The following is a 27158-nucleotide window of genomic DNA, read 5'->3' as shown; positions in this document are numbered from 1 at the left end:
ACACATTGTATAATTTTTCAGCTGTGGCTGCTGCATTATAGAACAATATTTGTGAACTTGTCGCCAGAAACATGAAGACATCTTCATCTGAACTGCTTAACTTGTAGTACATAGCCTACTAAAACCGCTCACATCCTCAGAAGAATTTAATGAGAACCATTCATATGCACATAAGACAAGCACTTTTACAGAACTTCAGATTAATTGAGCACTTCACCGACAATTCTTCTCATTTTTAATCATCTTATCAGAGTCGTGTGTCAGATACCTAATAATGCAACCTGCCTGGGTTACAGTGATTTAAACACTTTCTCTTTCATGCCCTGATTCCTGTCAATGAGTTCTCTCCGTTTGGCTAAGCCAAATTAATGGGTAGCAGTGCACAATTGGAATGGGCACATGACATTAAAGGATGGGAAGAGCTCAGATGCCGGCATCCTCTGATGCATCAACACTCAAAATTGATTCTAAAGCTTTGTTTTCAGGCAGATGACAGCTCACCAATTGGCTAATGTGCTGCATGCAAGTATGGAGATGAAACCTGCCAGTGGGGGGTCGTATTGGAAATGAATGCGCTTACAGGACCACAAGGAGCTTAATGGTTAAGATTAAGCAAACAGGTCACAAATATCCCCAGTGCAATGCTGTTAGCCTATCTGGCTCTGCCTCAGAAGTAATGGGCCACCTTGCGAAGAGTTTATCTTGACCAGTCACCTTGTTTTCAGTGTGATTATCAGGTTAGATAAATCTTTAGAAATTGCTATTTATCTAGGGTTTATGCCATAAAAAGTCATAAAACCATTGCATGTAGTCCATTCAAATTATAAAATATAAATGTAATTATATACTTTAGTTTAGTGTGTATAGCTGGAATAGGGATCATGCACCAATACTGATATCGCTCGTGTATTCACTCATTAAAATGGTCCGCGATATTTAAATGCAATGAAAATAAAGGTATCGGTACTCGTGTTGCGAGAACCAAAAATGAAAATTTCTGTATTGTGCTTGTTCTGAAAAAAGTGGTATCACTGCATTAGGAATCTATATTAGTTCAATTTTACATTTATTTATTTTTTTATTTTTTTATAGACCCTACACTGAAAATCCTCTGTTAAATTGATCTGTTATTTTATGATTAATATAAATATTTATTTAATATATTCTGAACATTTCTGAAATTTTATATCGCTTTTCACAATACATTTTGTTTCAAAGCAGCTTTACAGAAAATGCATGTCTACATTACAATTTAGAGTGATCTGAGTTATCAGAGGTGACTGTGTCAAAGTTATGTATTTCAGAAATGTACATATACAAATCACACAGCTAATAATGTTAATAATTAATTTAAACAATGTAATAATTTAAGGCAGAAACAATGAGCTCATTGAAGTAATGAATACATGTTTGTTAACAAACGATTAGGATATATAGAAAAATGTAGCATTGGTGCATGTTGATTAAGAGCTTGCTTCATCTGAAGTCTTCGCAGGAGTTGGCGCCGTCTCTTCACAGGTGTTGGGGCATCTGAAGTCTTCATAATAGGATCCAAACTGGAGCTGACATACTCTCTAGCTACCTCAGGTTGGACTAAATAATTAGCATAGCTGCTGTTCATTTAAGCAAAGATAATCATGTGCATTTGATCTGATATAACTGTATATAGGTCATGAGAGGTGCATTATGAATGCTTGGCTAAAGAGTTGTGTCTTTAATCTAGATTTAAGGATGAATCGGGTAAAAAGGAATCTGTTTTAGGAGGAATCGGGTAAAATAAACAATTAAAAATTATTTGGATTTGTATCACCTCGCATAGTAAGTCAATGCATTTATCTCCATTTAAACAAGAGATATTCAAGGGATAGTTCACCAAAAATGTAAAATTCTGTCATCATTTTCTCACCCTGATGTCGTTCCAAACCTGTAAGATTTTCTTTGTTCAGCAGAACACAATTGATGAATGTTGGTAACAAAACAGTTTGGGTCATCATTGACATATTGTATGGACAAAAATGCATTTCTCAAAACATCTTTTGTGTTCAGAAGAAAGAAATTCATACAGGTTTGGAACGACATGAGGGTGAGTAAATGCATCACTTGGTCAGCCAAGTGTCACTAGTATGAAAATACTTTTCCCTTTTATTTAAAACATTTTTTGTCAAAGCTCAAACTCTGTATGGGAGTTTTGGACAAGAATCAGTTGAAATGGCTACGTAGGCTTTAGCATTAATTTCACTGAATGTGTTACTTCTGATCTGTGCGAGGAGCAGCTTATGCAATCTTAATTGAAGCTTTTCAATATGCAGAAGCTCATGGATGAAAGAGACCAAGCTTTTAACCTCGTTGAATGAGGAACAATCTAGAAAAGTAAACATTTGTCATAGTGTCATGTAGTAATGGAGATTCTCTCTCTCTCTCTCTCTCTCTCTCTCTCTCTCTCTCTCTCTCTCTCTCTCTCTCTCTCTCTCTCTCTCTCTCTCTCTCTCTCTCTCTCTCTCTCATGTCGTGGCGTTCCTTGCATTAAGAATCAAGGTCTGTCATGATGGTGGCTGCCATCATTTTCTCAAATGGGGTTTAAAGACATAATTGTTAGGAAGAGTGAAGACCAAGCACATGCTCAGGCAGTGTTTCTGATGGCAAGGACTGTGCATGCCTGACAGCAGGCATTTACAGAAATCTACCTCATTTCCTGAGATCTGGAGGATACATTAGCCCTCATTTACTTAGTTGGACGTGGTGTCAGATGGGATGAACCAACTCAAATCGCTTCTCGCCTCATTTAGAGATCAGAAGAGAGACACAGAACTGATGCATCTTAAAACCTTGAAGGCGCTCTGCAGAGAGGCATGTGAATCCTCCTATCGCCCGTTTATCTTTCAGAGACCCCCTCTAGAACTGGCTGACAAGGTTTCACAGAAGAACAGCCTGAAAACAGACTTAATTAGGCTTGCTTTGAGGACTATCTACAATGGTGTTATCGGCAGTTGCAGGGCCGGTATGGATCCAGGTTTCCTCTGCTTATGCTTGGTGGATCTGTATCTATTTGTACTAAATTCCTTCCAGGCTTCACCCTCATCAGTGGATATAAGTGTTATTGTATAACATATGTTTATAAAAAAAAAAGTGCTAGATATAATTTCAAAGACAGCGTCCACATTTCAGAATAAGGACTACAGTCTATAACGATACACACTTTAACCTTAAAATAAAGATTATAAACTACTGCTTTTTTCTTTTTAATGTGCAAATATTACTTACTATTACTCATAAGGCCAATTAGAGATTGCAACAAAGCCCTTAACATAGGTATTGCATTTAATTCGTCCCTGTTTGTGCTACAGACATTAATGGTACCTCAAATCATGTGGCTTGTTGAGGAGAGGTGTGCTATTACTTTAGCAATTGGATTTTATATTTTTTTATATATATTTTTATACAAATATATACCATGCAAATGATAAAGCAACCTAAACACTGTTTTGATAGGGGCCAGTAAGAAACAAACAACACCCTAGCAACTGCATAATAATGTTATAAAAAGCATTCAGAACACTAGCAACAGCATAGCAATGTCCTTGCACTTGCCCTATCTTTCTGGTAAACTCCATTCAAATTTTCGGGGGAAAAAAAGATAATTTTATTTAGACTGTTCAAATATTTTTGGGTGGTAAGATTGTTGATCAAAAATATTGATCATTAAATATATTTTAAAATGCAATCTATTTCTGTGATGGCAAAGCTGAATTTTCAGCAGCAATTATTCCAGTCTTCAGTCTTCTTTATGTTCAAGAAACATTTCTTATTATTGTCAATGATGAAAATGGTTGTGCTGCTTAATATTGTGTGTTAATTGTCATGTTTGGTTTTGGTTCATGTTTATATTTTCATGACTTTTATTTTTTAATTCTCACAGTCATGTTTCCTGTTTGTTATGTGCTTCACTTGCTCATGTTATCCTGCCATGTGTCATGTGTTCATCAATTCTGTTTTGTCATTGGTTCATTGTCTTGATCATGCTCAGGTGTTTCTTGTTACTCATTAGTCCTTGTGTATAAATAGCCCTCATGTTACCATTGTCTCTTTGCTCACTCTAACCTCAGTCGGTGAACGTTTCACGTTCAAGTTTAATTTTAGTTAATCAAGTCAAGCCTTTGTTTATTTTGTATCTGTATTCATTGAGATTTAAAATAAATTTAGACTTACTTGAACATAAAACAAAAAACTCACCAACAAACTTACAAAAAAATTTAACAGCAGTGTGAATAAAAAAAGATAATTATTAAATGTAAAGAAAACATATTTAAATAAAAAATAATGTCACTGAGAAATATCGAAATCGAGATATGTAAAGTTACAATTAACCCTTTATTTGTTCATTTTTACTTCAAGGCAGAAACTGACTTAGTTTGGGGTTGAGACTTGAGCAACATACCTTTGGTAAAGTGGTAAAATACATACTATAATATAATAAAATGTATACTTTAAATGCTCATTTTACAATGCAAACATTTTACACAGATATTTTAGAATGACTGTTAATGGAGATTTTTGCTGTCAGAGGTTGCAGTTATGACATCTACCAGCAGGAGGGCATTTCTAACCAATACAACCCTTCCTCCTCATGCAGGACCAACACAACATGTTGACCCCATGTCCTACTTGGCAAAACTACGGGCAACAGATTCTATTGGCATAGTCATGTGTGAACTGGTTTTCACTAGTAATCCTTCAGTGGTGATAACATGAGTCAGGGATTCCACTGAGCTCAGGCATTAGTGCTAACGCTGTTAGGATTACTCATGACGGTGAGATGATTAAAGTGTTTGGAGAGAAACTGTTGCAATATAGCTTTGCTTTTTCTGAATTGCAGGGCACAATTTGAGCTTTTCCTCTGACCATCATATTAGACTATAATGGTCCTGCAATTTCCAAGCAGCCATTCTGTGCAAAATGCAATTTTTATTGAATCAAGACTGCAGAAAGCGAACATAGTAATCTGTGGTGATGCCGTTATTTATCCTGGTGATCTTGAATATTGAGATAAAAACTAGCCTAAACATCCTCAGGAAGGAGAAAAAGAAACAGGCGAGGGCACACTGGCTTTTTATTGGGATGTTGGTGTGAAAGAGGGTAGAAGTTTAATGAGGGTGAGGTGATCTAGGGATCATAAGGTTGAGTAACAGTTCTGCTGTAATTGGCCTATCTTAGATCCTGTGTCAACTGTACAGTATGCTGCTAGAAGACTGTCTGTGTAATGACTGTACAATTCTGCAAAGGATAGGGAAACATGGAGAGGATTTAGTGAGGTGTTGTTTCTGTTTCCCTCCATTAGTTTAAATGCAATCCAAGTGAACCTGCATTCAAATTCAGTTTTTACTCAGTTTAAGTAAATAGTTCACACCAAAATGAAGTGGTGCCACCACTTATACTACCATTTTTTTTTGAAAGAAGTCCCTTGCTCATGCTAACCAAAACAAAGACTGCATTTTTTAATGTAAATAAACTGTAAAATGGTAATATTGTATAATGTTATTACAATTTAAAAGAACTGTTTAGAATATATTTTAAAACTTAATTTGTAATGCACTGTAAAAAGTGGTAACTTGCAAACCTTATTACCAATGTTGAAAACATTCTGGATTATTTTTGTGGAAACTGTGAAACTACCATTTAAAAGTTTGGGATAAGTAAGATTTTAAAGAAATTAATATTTTTATTCAGCAAGGATGCATTCAACTGAGCAGAAGTAAGAATTAAGACAATGAATGCATGCTGTTCATTAAACTTTATCAAAGAATCCTAAAAAAAGAATTATCATGGTTTCCACAAAAATATTAAGCAGAAAAACTTGATTTCAACATTAATAATAAGAACCATTATTAATAATTAAGCACCAAGTCAGCATATTAGAATGATTTCATGTGACACTGAAGACAGCGAGTAATGAATGAAAATTAAGCTTTGCCATAACCGCAATAAATTACATATTAAAATATTGAGTTTTGGTGAGCATAAGAGAGTTCTTTCAAAAACATTAAATGCTTTAATTATTCCAAACATCTATGGCTGTGCTTCTTTTGTAGAACACAAAAGATGTTTCAGAAGTTTTGGACCCCATTGGCTTTCATTATATGGATAAATGGTTATAATACTCTTCAAAATATACTTTTGTGTTTCACACAAAATCCGGTTTGAACGACGAGAGGGTGAGTAAATAATGACAGAATTTTCAGTTTTGTACAAATTGTCCCTTTAAGTTGATCAGTAAGAAGCACTAAAACACAAATTATTTAAGTGCCATAAGTAGAAATGAAACCAGGCACGAACATTGGCATTAGAAATATATTTCCGCCTTGACTGCAGATAGCCCACAGACAGGTACATTTAGCAGCTGCCGCATTCACTCAATATTGACTGGCCCAGTGACAAGCGGAGGTCTAGATGTTAAAAATTTAGCTATTACATCCCACACCAAGACTCACACAGAAAACTGTCCAAATTGATTTTAATGGGCTAATATTGAGGAAGGCAAAAGGTCCCTAGCACTTCACAGTCACCCCTCACCCTGAATATACAAGCATACTGTTGAACCACCCTCAACAACACCTCAACCCCCAAAGGTCGAGACACTCCTGCTGCCAGTTAAAGAATATAGAGCTGATTTATAGACTGACAGAGAAGCCTTTACTGGTTTGCCTTTCACATTATGTTCCTGTCACACTGTAAATTTTAACACATTGAAATATCTTTTGTCTTTAAACATGCATTCCTTCAGGATTGAAAGGCAAATTATGTAAAGTTTCTCATTTATAAATGTAAAGCCTACCTTTATAGTTAGTTTTAAGGTTCTTCCAGCTATTCCAACAGAAATGTGTGGAAGCCTGTTTCTACCGCAGAGGAAAAAAGAAAAAAATGTGAGATACAGTTTAAAATGTAATTGTCAATTAAACACTGATTTTCTATTTTAATATAATTCTTAAGACATCTAAATAGTTCATTTAATTTTGACATTACGGAGATTTCTACAGGATTGGAGGGAAAAAACCCATTTATATGCTTTAATTTGATTTTTACAGCCTAGCAGAAAGAGAACGAATCAACGGGGGGTAAATTCTTGGAGGCACTGTATTTCAACCTTGAAAATCAGTGGTGTCCATCACTGGAACTGAAATCAGGCCAGCTAAATGGCAAAGTGACTAAAATCAGACAAGCAATCAGCATTTAATCTGAAACAACATGTGGTATGACCATCATTACATGCACCTGTTTTCCATTTCATGTATAAATAGAGCATTTCTCACTGAAATTCTGTGCCATATTCTTTATGTGGTTCTCAACCTTTCTGTGGAGATTGCTGTGTATGTCACACCCCCTTTCCTTTTTTGTGTTGCTTGCTGTGTGTACTGATGTAATGTTGCATTTAAAATGTTTCTTTTAAAAACTCTCTATTGCAGTTTACCAAATTTTAGTTTTTGTTCAAGCTGATGGATGGTTACCTCACGGGGATTGCCAATTCTATAATGCCTCTTCCAGTAAACATACTGAGAATAATGAAGCCATTAATTGGGAATCGTGTGCTGTTGTTAGACGTCTTTTTGCAACCTACAGTTCCTTGGGACTGTCATGCGTATTTTAGTAAATTAAATGTTAGGAGGAACTGCTTATATGGTCGGAAGACTCATTTTTACCCAAACTGCACAAGCAGAAACTTTACATTAAACAATGTTGACTTCTGTTGTTACTAAATAAGATCACACTGTTCAAGTCTGAGGTCAAGGTGGTATCGAGGTGAGGTCTAAATTGTTAGTAACGTGTTAGCAAAGCAGTTTCCTTTAATCACACCTCCATTGTGAATCATTTGTCCTTTGTGCTTGCATAAAGTTGTCTTTACTCTCAGAAAAAAAAAGTCCAGAAGCTGTCACTGGGGTGGAACCCTTTCAAAAAGAAAACCTTTGTAGCTTATTTACCCCTAAAGGGTGCATAGCAGTACCTTAAAGGGACCTATTATGCCCCATTTTACAAGATGTAATATAAGTCTTAGGTGTCCTCAGAATGTCTCTGTGAAGTTTCAGCTTAAAATACCTCACAGATAATTTATTATACCATGCCAAAAACACCCCCTTTTTGTATGGAAGGAAAACACACTGTTTTCATGTGTGTATCTTTAAGTGCAAATGAGCTGCTGCTCTCCGCCCCCTTTCCAGAACACGGCTGTGCCTTTGCAGCTCGTGCCTCCGTCAACAACAAAACAGGAGAAACAGCACGGGGCCGTTTCCACAGAACGTGTTTTTGCATTCCACTAGCGCTGCCTTTCCATTATTTTCCATGTAAACACGTGCAAGATGGCCGCTGCATTTTTAGAACGCAGTTTCCTGCGCAAGATGCTGTAAAAGACACGGTCAAACACGTCCGTCTAGCGCATTTAAAGGACAATTCCGGTATTTAACACTTTGAGTCTGTTTTGTAGTTTGTTTTGGATGAACAAGAGTGGTGGACAAAGAAATTTTGACAATGGTTCCTGTCTCGACTTTTTGACTATTTTAGAATTGCCCATGACCGCTTTAGAATGGGAGTCTATGGCCATGCACAAACATGTTCTTAAAACAACCCTTAACGTTCGTTTTCAAAACTGTGCAACTCACCGAGTGGTTAGTGGTGTTCGTTGATGATTAAAAACAAATATATCAGCGCAATGTATGATTTCAATCCGTTTATTTTTCTATAGTGGAACTATTTTTTCAGATACCTCACAACCGCGTATAAACTTCCGCTCTTCCGCAACTTCCGTTGGTCTGCTCACGCTAGCTTTCTGAGCTCTATGCTTCTGAGAGACAACCGAGCTAAAAGACTACAACCAAATGTAAACAGACCCCTTTCCGTTTCCGGTAGCGCAGTAATATCAACGAGCAATGAGTCCTCCAATGGAAATCAATGGGATTTTACAAAATGCCAAATAATACACGACAGAAACTGTATTTCGCTACGCTACTTGTTTTGGAACATCAACGAACACCACTAACCACTCGGTGAGTTGCACAGTTTTGAAAACGAACGTTAAGGGTTGTTTTAAGAACATGTTTGTGCATGGCCATAGACTCCCATTCTAAAGCGGTCATGGGCAATTCTAAAATAGTCAAAAAGTCGAGACTGGAACCATTGTCAAAATTTCTTTGTCCACCACTCTTGTTCATCCAAAACAAACTACAAAATAGACTTAAAGTGTTAAATACCGGAATTGTCCTTTAACATGGCTACTGTGTACAGCTCACTCAGGGGGATCTAACCGATTCCGTCACCAGTTACAGGCAGCATGACGTCACAATGTATAATGTGAATGACTCATTTTGAGACACTGTTTATGATTTATGGGGAATATAGGAGTGGATAAAGGAGTGGATGGATTTTTACCAGTATAGGGGTGGTTGGGTACACAAACTGCCGACACATATTCATGTTCAATCACCATGTAAAAGTGAATTTTGCATAATAGGTCCCCTTTAATGATACATATTAGTACCTAATCTAATTTATGCAAATTAGTACCTAAATGGCGCATATTAGTACTTTTTGAAAGGGTATCGCAGTGACAGCTGTGGAAGAAATTTAATATGTTCTATGTTTGCATTTTCTTATATTCATAGAATCTTAGAAACATGATGGTAATTAGTAGCCTGGCAAGCCAGACCTACATCAAGATGTTAGGTCTGGCAACTCACCATAGACACGGCTCAATCCGAGGGGCGGGATAAGCGGCTGTCTTTCAAATTCCCTCTGCACGCAATAGGACAGCGCTTCAACCAACCAGAGCGTTTTCCTAACAGCGGAGCTAACGTTAGTTGATAGATTCAACTTTTGAATCTGGCCGGCAAAACTACGAACACATCTTCCTTTTTTAAGAATGACTTAAGTGCCGTTCTTTGCTCTTTTCTCAAAGAAAAACTTAACTCCAAGACCTCCAGAGTCGCGGCCAAAGCCGATTTGAAAGACTGTTCACCAGAAGCAGCAACTCTTCTTTGTTTTCAAGTAGCAGGGAACCGTTGCAACTCTGTCGTTATTGCCCGCCCCGCCTACTCTATACACGATGTGATTGGCCTGACCCAATTTAGGTTTTTACAGCTCCGAAAGTCAACGGAGAGTTGCTAGCCCTGGCTGCAAAATACATTTTGTTGCCGCTAGGGTGCGTCTAGATTAATAGGCTAGGTAATTAGATTAAGGTAATAAAATGCACGAGGATTGCATGTGGAGTCTCATTATTCTCTACATTGATAGAACAAAGAACTGTTATTAACCCTTATGAATGTATGTATGTGTATGACCTTGTAATATGTATGACCGAGACAGAGGGCCTCCACTCAAGGGTAGCATATGATAAACAAGTCTAACAATGTGTTAGTTATGGCTGAGACATATCTTCATTTAACCTAGAGAAATGGGGGAGTCAGGACTATAAAGAAAGCCACTTTGTATGACTGTATGATTGTTGACCTTTCCTTGCAAGGGAATAAATAATCTTTAAAGACAATTGTTACATGTTTGTCTCTTATTCAGTAATAGAAAATTGTTTGCCACCACAATTTGGCGTTGTCGGCAGGATTCCTTGGATTTGCCTCTTGGACCCGAGAGCGGACGGTGACTGATCATCCTGGACTGCAGTTCGACCGCAATTTGTAACTTTTTTTCTGATAGTGAGAGGAGGCAAGCTGACAAGCTAAAATATGAAAAATATAGGTTACAAAACATGTTCCCTTACAGATTATCCTGTGATGCTCCCTAGTTTGGTTTGCTCCCAATGTGATATATTCAAGTAAAATTGCCATGACATTCAATTTTTAAGAACATTTTGATTGAAAAAAAGTAGCTAAAAATCTTGTCTTATTCAAAAGGTTTGCATATGAAATCTATTCCTTTTGTGAATGCAAGATTTTGACATTCAAAGCTGCAATTTAGTGTGATTACTGTAATTGCACTGGTGTCATTGAGCACAATGTTAAAAATTGCATCAAATCGAGCACAGTGGAGCCATGGCGAAGATAATAGTGATATACGTATAGATTTAAACTGAGTCAGCAAGATACAATGAGGACTGAGACATATATTATTTAAAATGCAATTCAAGACGGAAATACAACAGCATGAAAAGTTCCTGCTTTGAGTAATTATATTGAAACAACACAAAGCAAACTAACTGCCAGCCTACCTGGAAAAACCATTCACTCATCAGCAAACATGCAGCTTGATCTTAGCATAGGAGCAGTGTTGGGAATCTACTTAAAATGTGGGTCAAATACAGTTAAACTACCCTTTTAAAAAGTAGATAGCTACACTACAAGCTACTAACAAAATGTACAACTAAATTGTCCAATGTTTTGTTGGACCCCATTGACTTTCAGGTGTAGAATTTACTTTGAAATAATTTTCACTCAGAAATTGCTAGTAAATTTCACAAATAATTACAAAGAAATGACAAGTAACATTTTGAATTAAATGTGAAATTTTTAAGTAGAAAGACAGACAGTCTTTTTTTTTTTTTACATTGTAGTTCTATTAGTTTGTAGTAAATTGTAAGTAAAAGTCTGTAGTAAAATTAAGATAAAAGTAATGCTTTAAAGTAATCCCTTTAAGTATTTGGCTTAAAAATACTCAGGTTGAATGAATCAGTGAACCATTAATTTGATCAATGAATCATTTATTTGATCAGTGACAAAACTAAACAAACTGGTTCCCTAAATATAGTAACATGATAAAGAGACAACAGTTTGTGTTTGAAAAGTTATGTGTGGTGAAAAAATAAAACGAGGTACTCTACTAAAAATAGTGTGTTGATCAGAAAAGCCAAACCACTTTGTAAACACTGAGAAATACAGATTATCCTGTACAGTTACTAGCATAGATGACAGTAGCCTCATGCTTTTTGTTAGCTACTCTCCAACAGTGCTTAGGAAGTACCGTACAAAAATGGATTTTCATTTCATAGCTGACAGGGAGAAAGTTGTTATTACAAGGAAGTGAACTGACTAGAGTTGTACCAAATTTCGTTTTAATGCTCCCAAAAGTGTCCCCACATCCTTCACACCCACAAAGTGTGTTTAACAGGGAGCAAAGAGTTGAGTGACAGTCAGCATCTCCTCTCTGACCTTGCACAGATAAGAAATTTGCTTTGCCTTTGCTGAGTGGAAGCTGAGAAATGAAGCTTGTCCAGGTTTCCCTTCACAGGAAAGGACAAAATGTCACAGGTCGCAATGACTCTCACAGTATTTCAGTTCCTGGTCAGAGTCTGGTGGCCGATTGATAAACTAATATGACATTTCTTTGGATCTCCGCTTCAGATATAAACCAGCTGTGTCTAATATCTAAAAGTGTTATTATCTCTCAAAATACATGTTCTTTTCTCAGGTTAGGGCTATAGTAGGGCTAAAAGGTGTAAAGTTAACGCTACTTGAAGGTATGTAATCTAGAAAATGTTTTTGATCTGACCACACAAATAGATATATTATAGCCTACTGTATGACCACCCTGTGCTACAGTAATGTTTTCAAAATCAGTTCAATCCCAAGGCTTGAATGCATCCTGTCTCTGCAACAGTAGCCAATGAAGCCTGCAACTAAACTTTAGAGATATGTATGAGACCTAGGCAGGGGGAAAGACATGAATAAACATGGATGTCTAACCAGGATCTCTCCTCTTCTTGTTCACTGTAGAGGTCAGTAGGGCAACAGAAGTGGGTGCAAATAGCTGGTTTCCATGGAATTGGAACCATATAGTTCCACTTAATGACTGTTAATAAAATGTTGAGTACCCTATACCTCATATTTCTTTTTTTCTTTTTCTATATACCTCAGGTCCTCATCCGTAATTGATCTGTGAGAGTGTTTGTGCAGAACAACAGATGGGCAGTGCAGAACTGGTTGCATTCGATTAAGAAGGATTGGCAATGTCCTGGTGTGGTCAGGAGGAGAATATAATCCGTCTTGAACAGCCCTTTTCCATTAGCAATGCAGATGTGTGTTGCATAGAATGTTGTGAATTCTGTTTTGTGCAATATGCAATGTGTTTTCAGCAACATAAAACACGGATAGATAAATAAGAGAAGCAACATAATCACTCTAAATGTTTCGAAATGAGGCAAATCTCATCAGTATCTTTGAATAGTTCTCTAGATTCCACATCAGATGAGCATTCCACTGAGAAGCTGCTAAAGAATTCAATGCACATAAAAAGGCAGAGACTGCAGTGACATGCTAATGTGCCAACAGGATTGATGCAAGTCTGTTATGTGAGTCTGACATCTGTTTAGGCAGGTTGCATGGAGTAATAGTCTAGTGAGGAACCAGTTAGGCCATAAACAACACAGAGAAACTTAGAGTCAACATGAAGCATTCACATCCCATTTTACTTCTGTAATTTGATGCATTTCTAAATGAAAAGTATGTAGATGTAAAAAGGGGTCTTGCATACCAGAATGGACTAGCGCAAGGAGGTCTAATTTACATCGAGTTCTATTCTTCTACTTTATCTCTATGGTCGTTTTTCGGCTGGCGCATGCAGTCCAGGAAAACACGGACCTGCGTAAAGAAAAAAGATCACTGGTGAAACAACAATACTATAATACAGTTTCTGAAGAAAAATAATTGATTTATAGTCCAAATAAACAGCTCTTTCTGAATGGCCATCAATGGCAAATTTGTTCAAATGATGGTGTATTTTTCCATATGGGCCGAAACTGGCCAGTCGGCCACTATGTGATATGTGGTTGTAGGGGGAAATTAAAAAAATAAAAGGGATTGGTGAAAGAAGGAAAACTATATACTACAAACTAAAAATACAAACTTCTGAATTTAAAGAAATAAAGAATACATTTCTAAAAGAACACATAGCAAATTAGAACTATCTGAGTTTCTGCATTTTGTATCTCAGTTCCTCATAAAAAGACTTGACTTATGATTGTGGGACTTATGTTGTTGGCCTGCATTCATTGCAGGCCCATCTGCTAGAAACACTAGCTTATGAGAAGAAAATTACAAGGAAAAGCGCTTCCTTTTTTGCTCTACAGACAATGAATTGCTGTAAATATTTAAATGAGCGGTGCAAAAAGAGTCAAACATGACTGACAGACAAGCAGTCTTCACTCAAAAAACTCAACTAGCCACTTGCTTGATTTGCTAAATAAAAATATGTCTGATTAATAAGAATATAACGAGTTTACTTGTGTTAAATGATTCATTCTTGTTAGTTGGAACTAAATTAAGAAATAATTGAATGAATTAGATCTGCACTTGTTGATTCAATGAGATTGAGGCGCTTCATATCAACAATTCTCTCTGGTGAGTCACACTGCGCATGCTCAGTACTGCGGCGGGAAGTTCGGGGACACGCGGCCGGGCTCAAATGTACTGTGGAGAAGGCTGAAATTCCTGACGTTTTGTGAGCGGTCTAATCGTTCTGCATCCTTGATATTGAGGGTAAGTACCTGATATATGTACCTATTTGTAATTATTACTGTGGGATAAAACTAAGTTATTAGACACTGTTGCGATGTTTCTAAGCAGGCTTATTTTCCCAGACTTGAAGCACATGTGTTGGTTCAATTCTGTGTCTTTGTCGATACGAGTTTCACCTTAACGTTAAAGGGGAATATGGCAACTCTAGCAATTTTTTCGCTGATTTTCAGCAAATATAACTCTACCCCAACAATGGGAGGGTAAAACAGGAGATAAATTGAATGCAGACGTCAGAGTCGAAAACATCATACACCCGTTTTTTTCCCGTTTTTTTTCTGTTTGTAAGTTAATGTAACGTTAGCTAACGTTAACGTTAGCGTAATGTGCCATTTTTATGTTGGCCTGGCCTTCATGTATGTATATCAGCAAAATATTAATTTAAACGTTCTGTATCTAGCCATTTCTGTCTTTTCAAACATGTTACTTAATGCTACCCAGCTTATTGATTACAGTGTGCAAAAATTGTCAAGTAAAATCTATGATGCAGTCGACCATATTTGAAGTGTCCTAATAAATGGCAGTTAAAGTTATGATTGAATAGGTATACATGTTTTATTTATGGAATATACTTATTAATATAAGTAAAACTTTATATTTAGTAACAGCAGCCAGTAGTGGTATTTTCTTTGGCCCATTTTTTGAAGTCAGTCTTATACACTTTTTTTCTTTACTTTTTTTACAGCGAAAATTATTCTTTTCTTCATACAAAAGATGAAATACATCACAATATAAAGCTGTCCCCATGCTCTTCTGGTGTGAACCTCACCTTAATTACATGTAAGTAGTTTTTCTTAACACTCACATATAATGTATAACTAACTATCCTTGATTACTGACCTTTCCTTTTCTTTCTCTTTCAGTGACGTTTATGTGGCAGTGCAGGCAGTGTGTTACAAAGGAGAGTTGTAGGTACAAATTGCTTAAGCATTATAAACTACACCATTGTTTTGGAAACGACAATCATTATGTTTGTGTATATTTAAATTGTGTATATTTAATAGTCATTCTCAATGCATTTTCTTCCCAAAGAGTACTCTTACTGTGCGTTCACACCGCCGGCGGCGAGAGCGTCAAAGTGGCCGGAAGCCATTCATTTTCAATGAGAGCCGGCGGCGAGCTCCGGCGAGGGCGGCGCGGCGCGTCTTGGACGGCGAGAGCGGCGAGAGGAGTTGAAAACAAGTCAACTTTATGGTAATAAGCTATGACGCGGTTCGGCGGCAACCAGCGGCAACCAATCGGAATGTAGAAGTCCTCCGCCTGGGAGGAAAAAAATCACACATTCTAATCTACGTCAGAGCGTCAGAGCGTCCCCGAATCTTTCTACGGCGTCGGTGGCAGGGCGGCGAGAGCGAATTTTGCCGCTCTCGTCGGCGGCGGTGTGAACGTACAGTAAAGCTGTGCCGCCACTGAAGTTTGAGTTAATCTTGTCCCCACCCCACAGAATGACACTATACATACCCGAAGAGCCTGTGTCATCAAGTCTCTGTGCACCTATTGAATGAAGACCCTGAAAAACTAGTGAAGGCATATTTGGTGAGTTGATAAGAAAATACAGTTTTAAAAGCCCATTGAATCTGTACTTGGGCCGTGTTTTCCCCTATTTGCTACAACAAACATGTGACTTGAGAGAACACTTAACTTTGTCAAATAACTGAGCTGGACAAATTGTTATTTATAGGAAACTGATGGTACACAGTTCTTATGTGAATTGGTTGATGCACGAAAACAAATATTTTTTTATTCAAATCGGTTGAGCTCTCAAGGGGCCTAATTTGCATTTAAAAAAAATGGCATCAGAAACTGTACATGTATGCTTTTGTTTTATTGCAGTGCATTATATTCCAAAGTGGTTCTAATGTTTTAGCCACCTAATTTATTTTAAATATGGTGGCCAAATAAATTATTACAATCTTATAATATAATGCACCACATTATACTCCAGCACCCACTGTGACCTCAATAATAAACAGTAGAATTATCACCTTTCTGACAGTTTCATCTTAAAAACTGAATAATTATAACCTTGTAAATGTAGGATTCACAGCAGAGCTCCTGTATTGGATTGAAGTTTACTTTACAGGTTTACCTAATAAAGTGGCCAGTGAGTGTTTAAGTGTGCATTTCTTGTAATAAATATTTGAGCTAATTTTTGCTTGTGCTCTTATCCCACAGGATTCAGAATTTGAGTCACAAAGTACCATGGAGCAAACTGTGATAGGAGTGTATGTCATACTGAAGGAGGGAGCGCTGCCTAACGATGACCCAGCAGACATTGGTGTCCTTGAAGGTGTGGAAGTGCTCAGTGACTTGAATAGTCAGGCTTGTGCTCTGTTATTTGGACTGATATACTGTTTGAACCTGAGTTACCCACCAGAGCTCAAATGCACTTTTGAAGTCTTGCAGAAGATCTTTCTAAATCTAAATGGACAGATGTTATCATCCAAGGCACAGTTCCTCAAAAACAAGCTTTTGGAGTAAGTGAGCTTGAAAAAGATGGACTGAGACTACAACAGTGTTTTACCAAAGGGACAACTGACTGGAGCAGTTGTTACACACTTGCTATAAATTCATGTTTGTTCAAATTTTACTTTTTTTGTGTGTGTGTGTCAAGGCCAAGGTTTACACTTACAAATTCCCAAAATGGGTATTATTAAAATGGCTTAATTTTTAAGATGTGAAGGAACATAAGCTACACTGGTAATTTAGAATTATCAAAATAATTTTCATGTGATTTCATCACAGCAAGCTGCTGTAAGGTTTTTATTTTTTTAAGGTATGTATTTATTTATTTTTATGTTTTATATATACACCAGTATTTCATCAGACAATCTTTTTTTATTATTATTTTACAGCTCAAATTGTTACTCACAATTGTTTGTTAAATTCATGTTTATTTTCAAATGTAACATTTTTCTGTATCAGGCCATGGTTTACCTTACAAATTCCCAAAAAGGAAAGTGTTAAAATTGCTTAATTTTTAGAAGTGTTAAGAAAAAAGGGGCGTTAAAGTCCTGCAAGCGTTGCTTGGGGATCAGTTTTCTCAAGAGCCAAGATTTTGTTAGCTAAATGTTTCTTATATATCATGTTACAAACACTCAGATGAATGGGATACTTAAAGTGAAGAAAGCAGTTCAGACTTAACTGGTGCATGTTAAAGCCCAATTAAAAAAAATAAAATTTTAAATTGTTTGCATGTTTTCTGTGTTTTTTTTTGTACACTCAAAGTAATCTCACTAAATTAACTAAGAATGAACATGTAACTCAAAAAAGATTAAAATGAGTTTAATGGAAATGTTAATATCATGTTTAACCAACACATCTATTTTGTGTTCAAATAATATGATAAAGGTTGGTTGACTTAACTTGGTTTGTTTAGATGGAATATAGGTGGCATGATAAAATCATGTTCATCCAATGAATTTTTTTTTTGAGTGTTCCCAGGCAATGTCATGAGGATATTCGGAGTGTTTTGTCAGTCTCATAAAGGAGCACCGGGTGCATTTTCATTCTGTTGCCCCATATCATTATGCACTATCGAAACTGCACTGTGGAAATGCCATTGTGTATGTCAAAATGCACACAACATTACTTGGAAAAATCAATGTTGTTTCAGTAAGAGGCAGTGTAAAAACTATGACATTAAGGTGATTATTTCTTATAAACAAATTTTGCGTTTACAACATATGACCTTTTCCTCCCTAGTTCAAATTTTCCAAACCACAATGTAATCTGCTAAAAGTTAGTTTGAAAAATGAATTAAGAGAAGACAAAGGCTTCTAAAAATAGATTCATTTTTGGAGAAGGCAGACGCTCTTACAGTAAAACTCAGCCCATCCTTGTCATCATTTGCGAGGCTTTGATGGAGACAGCGTCTTTGTGATCACAGAGGATAAAATGTGAATAATGCACATTATCTGGTGTCTCTCTCTCATTAGCAGCACAATGCACAGGTACGGAGCACCAAACAGCATATGCCTCAGAACACTGGCTGTCATGACAATTGGGAAGATAAACAGTTCCCCTAATCAGTTTTTTTTTCTTCTTCTTTTTTGGCAGCTTGCATATGCTATGCATTCTACTGGACATGTGCTATAATTAGATCCAGTCATGTATCTATTTTAAGTGACAAATGCTGTTTTTATTGTCACTTGAAATGCTCAGATGGTGACATGTAACTATTTATTCAACTTAACCAAGCAATACTCAACTATAACTGTAACTGTTATGAATTATACAACACAACCAACATGCCAACAAATTGAAAAATAAATCAAGTAAATCGTGTTTTGTTTTGCACCGACTGGCATAAAGATCAATCTTAAATTGGCAAACCCATTCTGTTATTGCCAAATACAACCACCAGAGGGCCCTCAGTAGGACTGAGACACAGTCTCAGTGTGCAATTATATTGCTTTATTTTGCATGTATAGGATGACCCAGAGATATTAATATCCATTTTGGTGTTTTTTTGTGTGTGTGCTAAAAATAACATTTACTTAGAGACGTGAAAACGTTCAATACATTGATCTATAAATCATAAATGCAACATGTATGATCCAGAAATATTGATATAGCCTACATTTTTTTTTTTTTTTTGTTGCTAAAAATAACATTTACTTAAAGATGAATTAAACTAAATCCAATACATTGATCTAGAAATTATAAATGCCATATAATCCAAAGATGACGAGCAAAAACAGAAAATAGCAGGAGTTTAAGCATGTATGATGTAATGAGCTATAACTGGCTAAAGCTATATGGCAGAAAACACTGGACATGATTTAACAGTCAGTGTGCCAGTGAAAATGAGATGTTTCATGAAAGTGTAACTTCCCTTTTGGCCTCTCTATTCTGATGCAGGAGTGGTTTGGATATGAGTAGAGCACCTGTTGAAATGCCTGAGATGAGACACTTTGGGCACTTTTGGGTGGAACATTTTAGTCTAATATTGTTTGCTGCTGGTCGTAACTTTTTTTGGTCTTCACCAGGCCAAACTGGTCTAGTTGGTCCCCCAGCCAGACCAAGGAAAAATTCCCTAGACCTCTTTAAAACCAGCCAACATATCAGGCGTCTTAGGCTGGTTTAAGATACTTTGTCAGCTGGTCAGGATGGGAGACCATTCAGTCTTGCTCAACACCAGTTTGACCAGCAAACCACCTTATTTTTTCAGCAGGGTTTTAGCTGGTTAGGCTGGGAGACCCACTTGACCACTTAAACCATGCAGCTGAACACAAGCTTAAACCACCTAAAACAGCTTAAACCAGCTAAGACTGGTTGTACAGTTCTGTTGTTGTTTTTTGCGGGCAAATAATGCACCTCGAAAAATAGGCAACTAGCGCAGTAAACACTGCTTACCTTAACAGTCCTCCCACTGAAGGGTTAAAGGGATTTAACATCATCCACGGAGCGGGTTAGTTATTGTGGCGCAGCGCGAGCCTCTGGACGGCGCGCTGCAGCGGACGAGCGCTCGAGCGCAACTTCAGTACTCAGTACTGAGCGCCGACAGCAGTCAGCAGTGCCAGCAAACATAAACAATGGCGGAGCGGCTGTGAACCCAGCTCAGCGGATCGAATTTGCCCCATGGACGGGCATTTCGCGTACATCGACATGGAAAACCCGACCGAAAACCCCAGCAAGGCGGCGGAGTACCTGAAAGAGCTCAATAAAATCATCGAAACCCAACAGGAGTTGTTGGAGAAGCAGAAGAATCGGATTGAAGAGCTAGAACAGCAAGTGTGTGATCTTTGTCAAGAGAACGCGTGCTTGAAGGATCAGCACCAGAGGCACCTGGCCACCTGCAGACTGCAACAACAGGGCAACAGTCACCCCACGCTGGGTGCCATAAAGGAGAACGTGATCCAAGAAAAGTAAGAGTCCCACTTTTGCAAAGCTGTCACTGGTGGTTTCGTGTCTCGTTTGGACTATGTATGAATGGAATATCTCTAAGCAGGGATGTCAGCTGTATATGCTGCTCTTTTAAACGACTAGAAGAAGAGTGTGTATCTGTGGGTCTCAATGACAATGAACAGACTCGCTTAATGGCTTTGGGTGTGAGTAAATACCAACACTTAAATGTCACCGGGCGTTTTATTTATTTAAATGCCTGTCTATATTAAAGTGAATATATTTATATAACCCTCAGGGAGCACAGCAGCCAACAGTCAGTTAGAGAAGATACATTAAAAGCAATTTTGAACAATACGCTCCTTTCTACGATGCTCAAAATGCTGTGGTAGGCATCTTGCTTGGACACACACACACACACACACACCCATGTCGACGCCGTTCGATTTTGACAGGCTTTTGACACTTGAAATTGTCCACACAGCGTCATTCTGTACACCAATCCTGTCTTGTTCCACGTTTTAACGGTGTTGTTCATACTTTTCCGGGGTTAGTAATAATCCTGGGTTGACATGGTTCGAGATTTCACACTGTACCTTCGTAATTGCTGGTTAATGTTCTTATTTGCATATTTATGAGGTTAGGTAACGTTGATTGGACAAAAACAGCACGCATCTTTATTTAATAACGGCTTGTCCATCTATGGAAATGTTGCCAGATCCACACCGGTTGGCACACAGCAAAAATTCAGTCTCTTCATCATTTCAGTAAACTCGTTTGCCTTCGCATGTTTAAACGTTTGTCTCAGACATGAAGACTAAACAGCGCGTGATAGTTCTGAAGAACTGTAGAAAGCTCATGAATATTTATTATCGCAAGCTCTGATTGGGTTGCCAAACAACGCGCTAAATCAACATTCTCTGGAGAACAAGGGTTTAGTAACCCACGGTATGAAGCAGTGCTAACCAGGTTTTAAAATAATTAACACAGGGCTAAGTGTGACACGCCCTAACGAAGTCTAGCTTTTAAAAATATAAATAAAATGAAATGAAGCCGTTTTCCTCATCTGTAATTCGAAGAGAGCAACCTTGGAGCCAGTAGCCTATGGTTCAACAGTACGTTATTATGCCGTCAGATTTAGTATGAAAAAAAAAAAAAAAATCCTCTTTTTAAGTTTCTTTAATCATTTTTATAAGGAAATTCTCAATTTAATTAAGAGAATTCATCACGGGAACATCTGTTTTCCAGCTGTGATGGTTTTTAATGGATTTCAGCCAGTCTGTGTAAGACTAATGTGTTGACTAAAATGGCAAACATTACTGCTAGCTAGTTACACTCTATCCTTGTCTGCTTTTAAGGTAACCTTAGGCCTGTTTATTTGTAATATAACCTTTAAAATGAGATCAAATTCACATCTTTGTGATTGTTTGAGCTGTAATTACAGTTTGGAATTCCTACACAAACCTTATTTTCGATGCAGTTTGTAATACAGTGTTACGTCACAAGGCTTCTCTGAAGAATTGGCCTATTCTAATCTGCTACTATTTTATTATGTTGACAATCAGGAGCTCACACAGCTTCTGGTGCCACACTACATGAGGGGTTTGCTGGTTTGCTGGCTTGCTGCAGTCAGTGTGTTAGGATTTCCAAGTGGATTCACTGCAAGAGATAAGTGTTTATCTGGCATATTTATGGAAATTTACACGAGTGTTTGGATGAGTCAGAAACATAAATTTCTCCCTAAGACATGTGGCGTTTTTTAAGCCGGAGTTGGATTTGGAATTTAGCTGTATGCGAACATGCAGTTGTCACATTATCCCTTGTAATGCAAATGCACTGGCTGATCTCATGATCTCTTATTTTTACAGTTTATATTGTGAAATAACTTTCTATTCTGCTATAGCACCCAAAGAGGTAACCTTTAAAGATGTTGATGTTTCATGAGCCTGGTTGCACTTCACTTGCACTTTCTACAGTGTATTTTGTCAGTAACTTCTGTTGTAATTCAATGCAGAGAGGTTGCAGAGGTAGAAAGTTTGGCTTTCACCTTCACCTTTCTTCTAGACAGTGCAGATTCTGTGAGATTGAAATACGGAATCTGTTCTGTACAGTTCTTACGATTAGGGAAGATATAATTAAATTTTATTCCTGGCTCTACAATGACTGAGCTTTGTGGTGTAATATTGGCCATTCATTTTCATTTTCCACTTGCTATTTGCTTTTTGCACATGCCTGACTTATCTGTGCCTGCTTAAATGTCAAAACAGATCTGTTCATAATATGCTGATTATGCTTAGCCTACACTTTGTTTTAGTCTCTTTTCCACCATTGGGTTCTCTTTGGTATGGTTACAGTTTATTTCTTTTTGTGGTGCTATGTAATTAGGATTACTATACGCAACATACATCTGCTGTTACCACGGTGGTGCAAGAGTTGTGTAAAGCATGGTACTGTTGGTAACATTTCAGTTATTGGGCTTGCTTTTTCCCTGGTTACCTGTTTTTTTTTTTTTTTTTTTTTTTGCTATGGCACATGTGAAGCAGAGTAAAGAAGATAAAATGTTTATCATCGTTTGCAGAGAGGTTATTTCACTGGAGATGAACAAACAGAAAGGTTCTCGACAAGAACAATCACTGTATTGTTTGAGTTATATATATAGCCTACACACACATTTGTATGACAGTGTAATGTACCTGGAAAAGTGAATAGATAATACTGTATTATACTTGCAAAACATCATTACATCACTAATGGTGTTCCACCAGCATGATGGAGGTTGGTTAGAGAAATCTTATCTTAGAATTGTTTGTACCAGGCTAAACCGGAAACGCAACGTTAAACGTTAAAAAGTGTCAATATCTTAAATGTATGCATCATTGTGATTGCCTGTTTAATGTGATCTAATCGTCTTTTCTCAGTCTCCTTTGATATTGACCTGAGAGTCCTTGAAATCATGAGGATTAGAGAAGATCATCTGCTCTGATCTTCTCACATCCTCATGATTTCAAGGACTCTGAGTTTAACACCAAAGGAGAATGAGAAAAAAGACCACTCCAGTCATTCTGCAGCTTATTCTACAGAGTAACTGGAGGAGAGAGGAACGTGCATAGTCATAAAGCTGCATATATTATATTTATAGCAATGTGTCTTAAATGCATGCTTCATTGAGATCGCCTGTGATGTGAAGTATGCTTCCTTTTTCCTCACTCTCCTTTAGTACTGAGCCCAGAGTCTTTCAATTTACAGGGATTTGAGAAGATCATGTCCCCTCTCCTCACATCCTCATGATTTGAAGGACTCTGAGTTTAATGCCAAAGGAGAATGAGAAAGGATGACTTTATGTCACAGACAACAGTAAAGCATGCATTTGAGATACAATGCTAAGAATATCACAGACACAACTTGATTTGTGACTACTTGTTCCTCTTAAGTTATGCCATCTTAACACTCCTGCAGCTTAAATGGAGTGGCTTTCTTTTTTCACTCTTTGGTGTTACACCAAGTGTATTTCAAATCATGAGGATTTTTGAGGATCACCATCTCTGATCTTATTCCCTCCTCTTGATTTTAACAGTTTAGTACAAAAGGACTTCATATCACAGGCAATAACAATTAAGCATTGCATGTCTTTTTTTTCTCATTCTCCATTGGTATTAAACCCAGAGTCATTCAAATCATGAGGATTTGAAAAGGTCATCCGCTCTGATCATCTCACATCCTTATGATTTGACAGACTTTAACACCAAAAAGAAGACCACTAGTTATTCTGCAGCTTCTTACAACTGTAGAATATCTGGAGGAGTGTCAACACAGCATAACTTAGATATTCACCTGGGGCCTGTACCATGGTGATAGTTGAACAACCTCAAGGTTACGGGATTAGTTTCGAGTTGACAAAACCAAACCAATCCAGTCAGGATTTGTTGGTACCATGATATTTATCATCAACTTTCTCTATCAACTTAGGCTTTGTTCCTGAGTTTAAGTTTGACATCAGTAGTGAACAGCCAATCACATGCTCTGTGGAAAAGTGAAACAGCGATTCACTTCTCTCTTCTGCAGAATATTACGAGATTACGAGAAAAAAAATTACACCACAAGAAGAAAATGGCTGTATATGAAAGAGGACAACTAAAAGAAAAATCTTACTATATCAGTCCAAGTAAAATTTGTGAAGTTAGTTTATATAATTGATGTCGGTATAGAGAGTATTGAACATTTAAGATCACATGTAGTCATTTTTATAGCTTTATCAATTGATTCTAAAGTTTATTTATTTTACATTTAATATATTTACGTATATTCATTTAAACTAAGTGGTTAATAATAATTGATAAACTAAAATTGTACATGTGTAATGAATTAAGGGTATAATTACATTAATAATATCTAAATCATACAAAATTATTATAAATAAGCATTGCTAAAAGCTAGATGATTTTGTCTTTAAAATCATTTGCTATGTAGTTACCTTTAATTAGGAGTAGAATAAGGGGGAGTGACTTTATTGCGTCAGACATGTGTCCTTTTGCTTACAGCTGATTGGTCCAGTTTCTGCTGTGGAGTGTATGTTACTATTGCAATACACACTGCTAAAAGCCAAACCACTTCCATGGTGCCTAAAACCCAGTTTAGTGCCTGAACTGAATCATACCTGGCTAGCCACCTAAACCGGCTTCATGGTATTGGACCCTGGACTGCGTTTCTCAAAAGCATCATGGTCCATAGAACGTTGACCTATTGGCACCAATGGTCTCTACAAACAACTCATCTCCAATGCTTTTGAGAAACGCAGCCCTGGATGTTTATGACAAGCAGACATTGCAACAAATGACGTAAATAAAGCGTTTCCTTGAGGGGTGGCTTCTTGCACAAAGGCAAAGTTGTCACTGATAAATTTTGTTTTGTGGTTAAATCTATTAGGCTACATCAATTCATCACTATCAAAAGTTTTCAACAAACATATAAAAGAAAGATTTTTCTTGCAGCAGATAATGGTATTTTGGTTCACTATGGTTCACTAGCTGTTGAAAACAATTCAAGTCTCTTGTGCTGTTCATGTAAAAAAAAAAAAAAAAAGACAGGTCTTTTCTTGTTCTGTTGGCACTTTATGTTTTAAACATACTTGAGTTTGTCAACTTCTGTAGGGGGTCTGAATTTTGAATAGCGAAATCAAAGCTCAAAGCAGCATGTTTAGCTTGGCTGGTCTTTCTTGCACAAGTCATGGCTCTGACAGGGATATCGCCAAGTCATAACAGAACATTTCTACACTTGCAGCTCTGCTCTGACAGTCTGTTTCCTTGCTGTTCCATATTTTTTTCATAGGCTGGTGCCATTATCGCTTGTGACTGCTTGCAAGCACACACCGTAATTTAGAGAATGGAAGTGTAGTAGGCAATGAAACTTCAGCCAGTGATTTGTGTGTTGCGGTTCACCTTAGAAGGGGACTGTATTTGATATGCATTGTTTCTGCACCATATTGTAGAGAGTTAAAAGACCGGTGTTTTTTGCTGCAGCCGATTGCTGGCCCTCATGTCACGAAGCACTTTGCCACGTCAGCTCATGGCTTTGTGCTGACTGAAGCAAACTGGCAATCGCAGCATAGACTGAAATGGCTAGTGAAGAAGCTGTTGGTGATTTTTGTATATAAATGTCAGTTAATGCAATGCTTGTGACATATTCTAATATTTGCAAAGGAAGTAGCAGCCAAAATGTTCAAATTTTGCAATTTCCATTGGTTGGTTTTTAAGCAGTTGTCATTGTTGTAAATATTATTTTGTGGTTAAAGGAGACGATTTGATTTGTTTGTTTTTGTCGATTTGTCGATTTGTTTTCTCAAACTTATGTCGTTCTAAACCCATAACATTGTGTTCTAACAATATCTAACCATATGTAACATGATAAAGTATATTTTCCATGTTAATCAGAGTTTTTGTCCTAACCAGCCGCAACAGCGATACATCATGAGAGACAGGGGATTGCCCAATCAATCTTTATATTTGAAAGCCGATAACAGATATATTGGCCGATAAATCTAAATCCAACGTTTTATATAATTTTTTTAAGAGCCTAATTACAAAAACAAAAGTCTTACCATTAAAAGCCATGTCCCAAGCACACAATTATAATGTTCTCATTATAATTTTATGTAGCCAATATGACAGACTTGCTCTGCACATGTTGCTTGCACTTAAGTGTATTTTCCTTTTCTAAGTGATTCCACTCACATTTTAAGCGATTCAAAACCATCATGGCGAACAGTGCGCGTCTGAAGTGTCTCAGATGAAGGAAATAATCCATTATATATCAGCTTTATTATTATCGTATACTTATAAAGTAGCCTATTGCAAGCGCAATACTTCGTTGCAAATGCAGTGCGCTTGCAGAGACCCCGCCCACACACTCTTCTGATTGGCTGTGATTTTTGATTGATTTTGCCACGTCTCGTAGTCGTGCCTCATCTGGTGTGGACAGACAAATTGCTTGTTGCTGCAATCTTAATGTATAACGTTTGGTTATGACACGGTGTAAGACTTCCAATCATATTCGGAACACAAATAAGGATATTTTTATTACTCTCATATTTAATATTCTGCCTATCCATTGCAACTCCATCCAACAAAAACTTTCACGCATCAAAAGTACAAAAAAATGTGTACAAGTAGCCTAATCCATATGAATCGAGTGGTTTAATCCATGCCTTCTGAAGAGACACGATCACTTTATTTAATGAACAGGTTCAATTGTTTGAATTTTTCTCAGAATTATTTGTGTGAATCATCTCGTTAAGTTATTTGTTCATTTTTCTCTCAA

At 37.1% G+C, this 27158-nt stretch overlaps 1 protein-coding gene across 5 annotated transcripts in view; it reads left to right on the top strand.

The window, feature by feature from the left end:
- Window positions 1–19885: 19885 nt before the first annotated feature.
- Window positions 19886–27158, top strand: part of iqsec1b (IQ motif and Sec7 domain ArfGEF 1b) — a 169645-nt gene continuing 162372 nt past the window's right edge. For 2 of the 5 annotated variants that reach the window (XM_079858225.1, XM_079858219.1), the window contains exon 1: window positions 19919–20368. In XM_079858225.1, the coding sequence (XP_079714351.1) occupies window positions 20082–20368 (287 nt within the window). In that variant the 5' untranslated portion in view covers window positions 19919–20081. Of the gene's footprint in view, window positions 20369–27158 lie in introns of all 5 variants that reach the window. The other 3 variants (XM_079858212.1, XM_079858224.1, XM_079858220.1) reach the window with 3 other exon arrangements.

Source organism: Squalius cephalus (assembly GCF_949319135.1).
Source record: "Squalius cephalus genome assembly, chromosome: 22".
Classification (NCBI taxonomy): domain Eukaryota; kingdom Metazoa; phylum Chordata; class Actinopteri; order Cypriniformes; family Leuciscidae; genus Squalius; species Squalius cephalus.
This window is presented reverse-complemented; position numbering and strand designations above follow the sequence as displayed.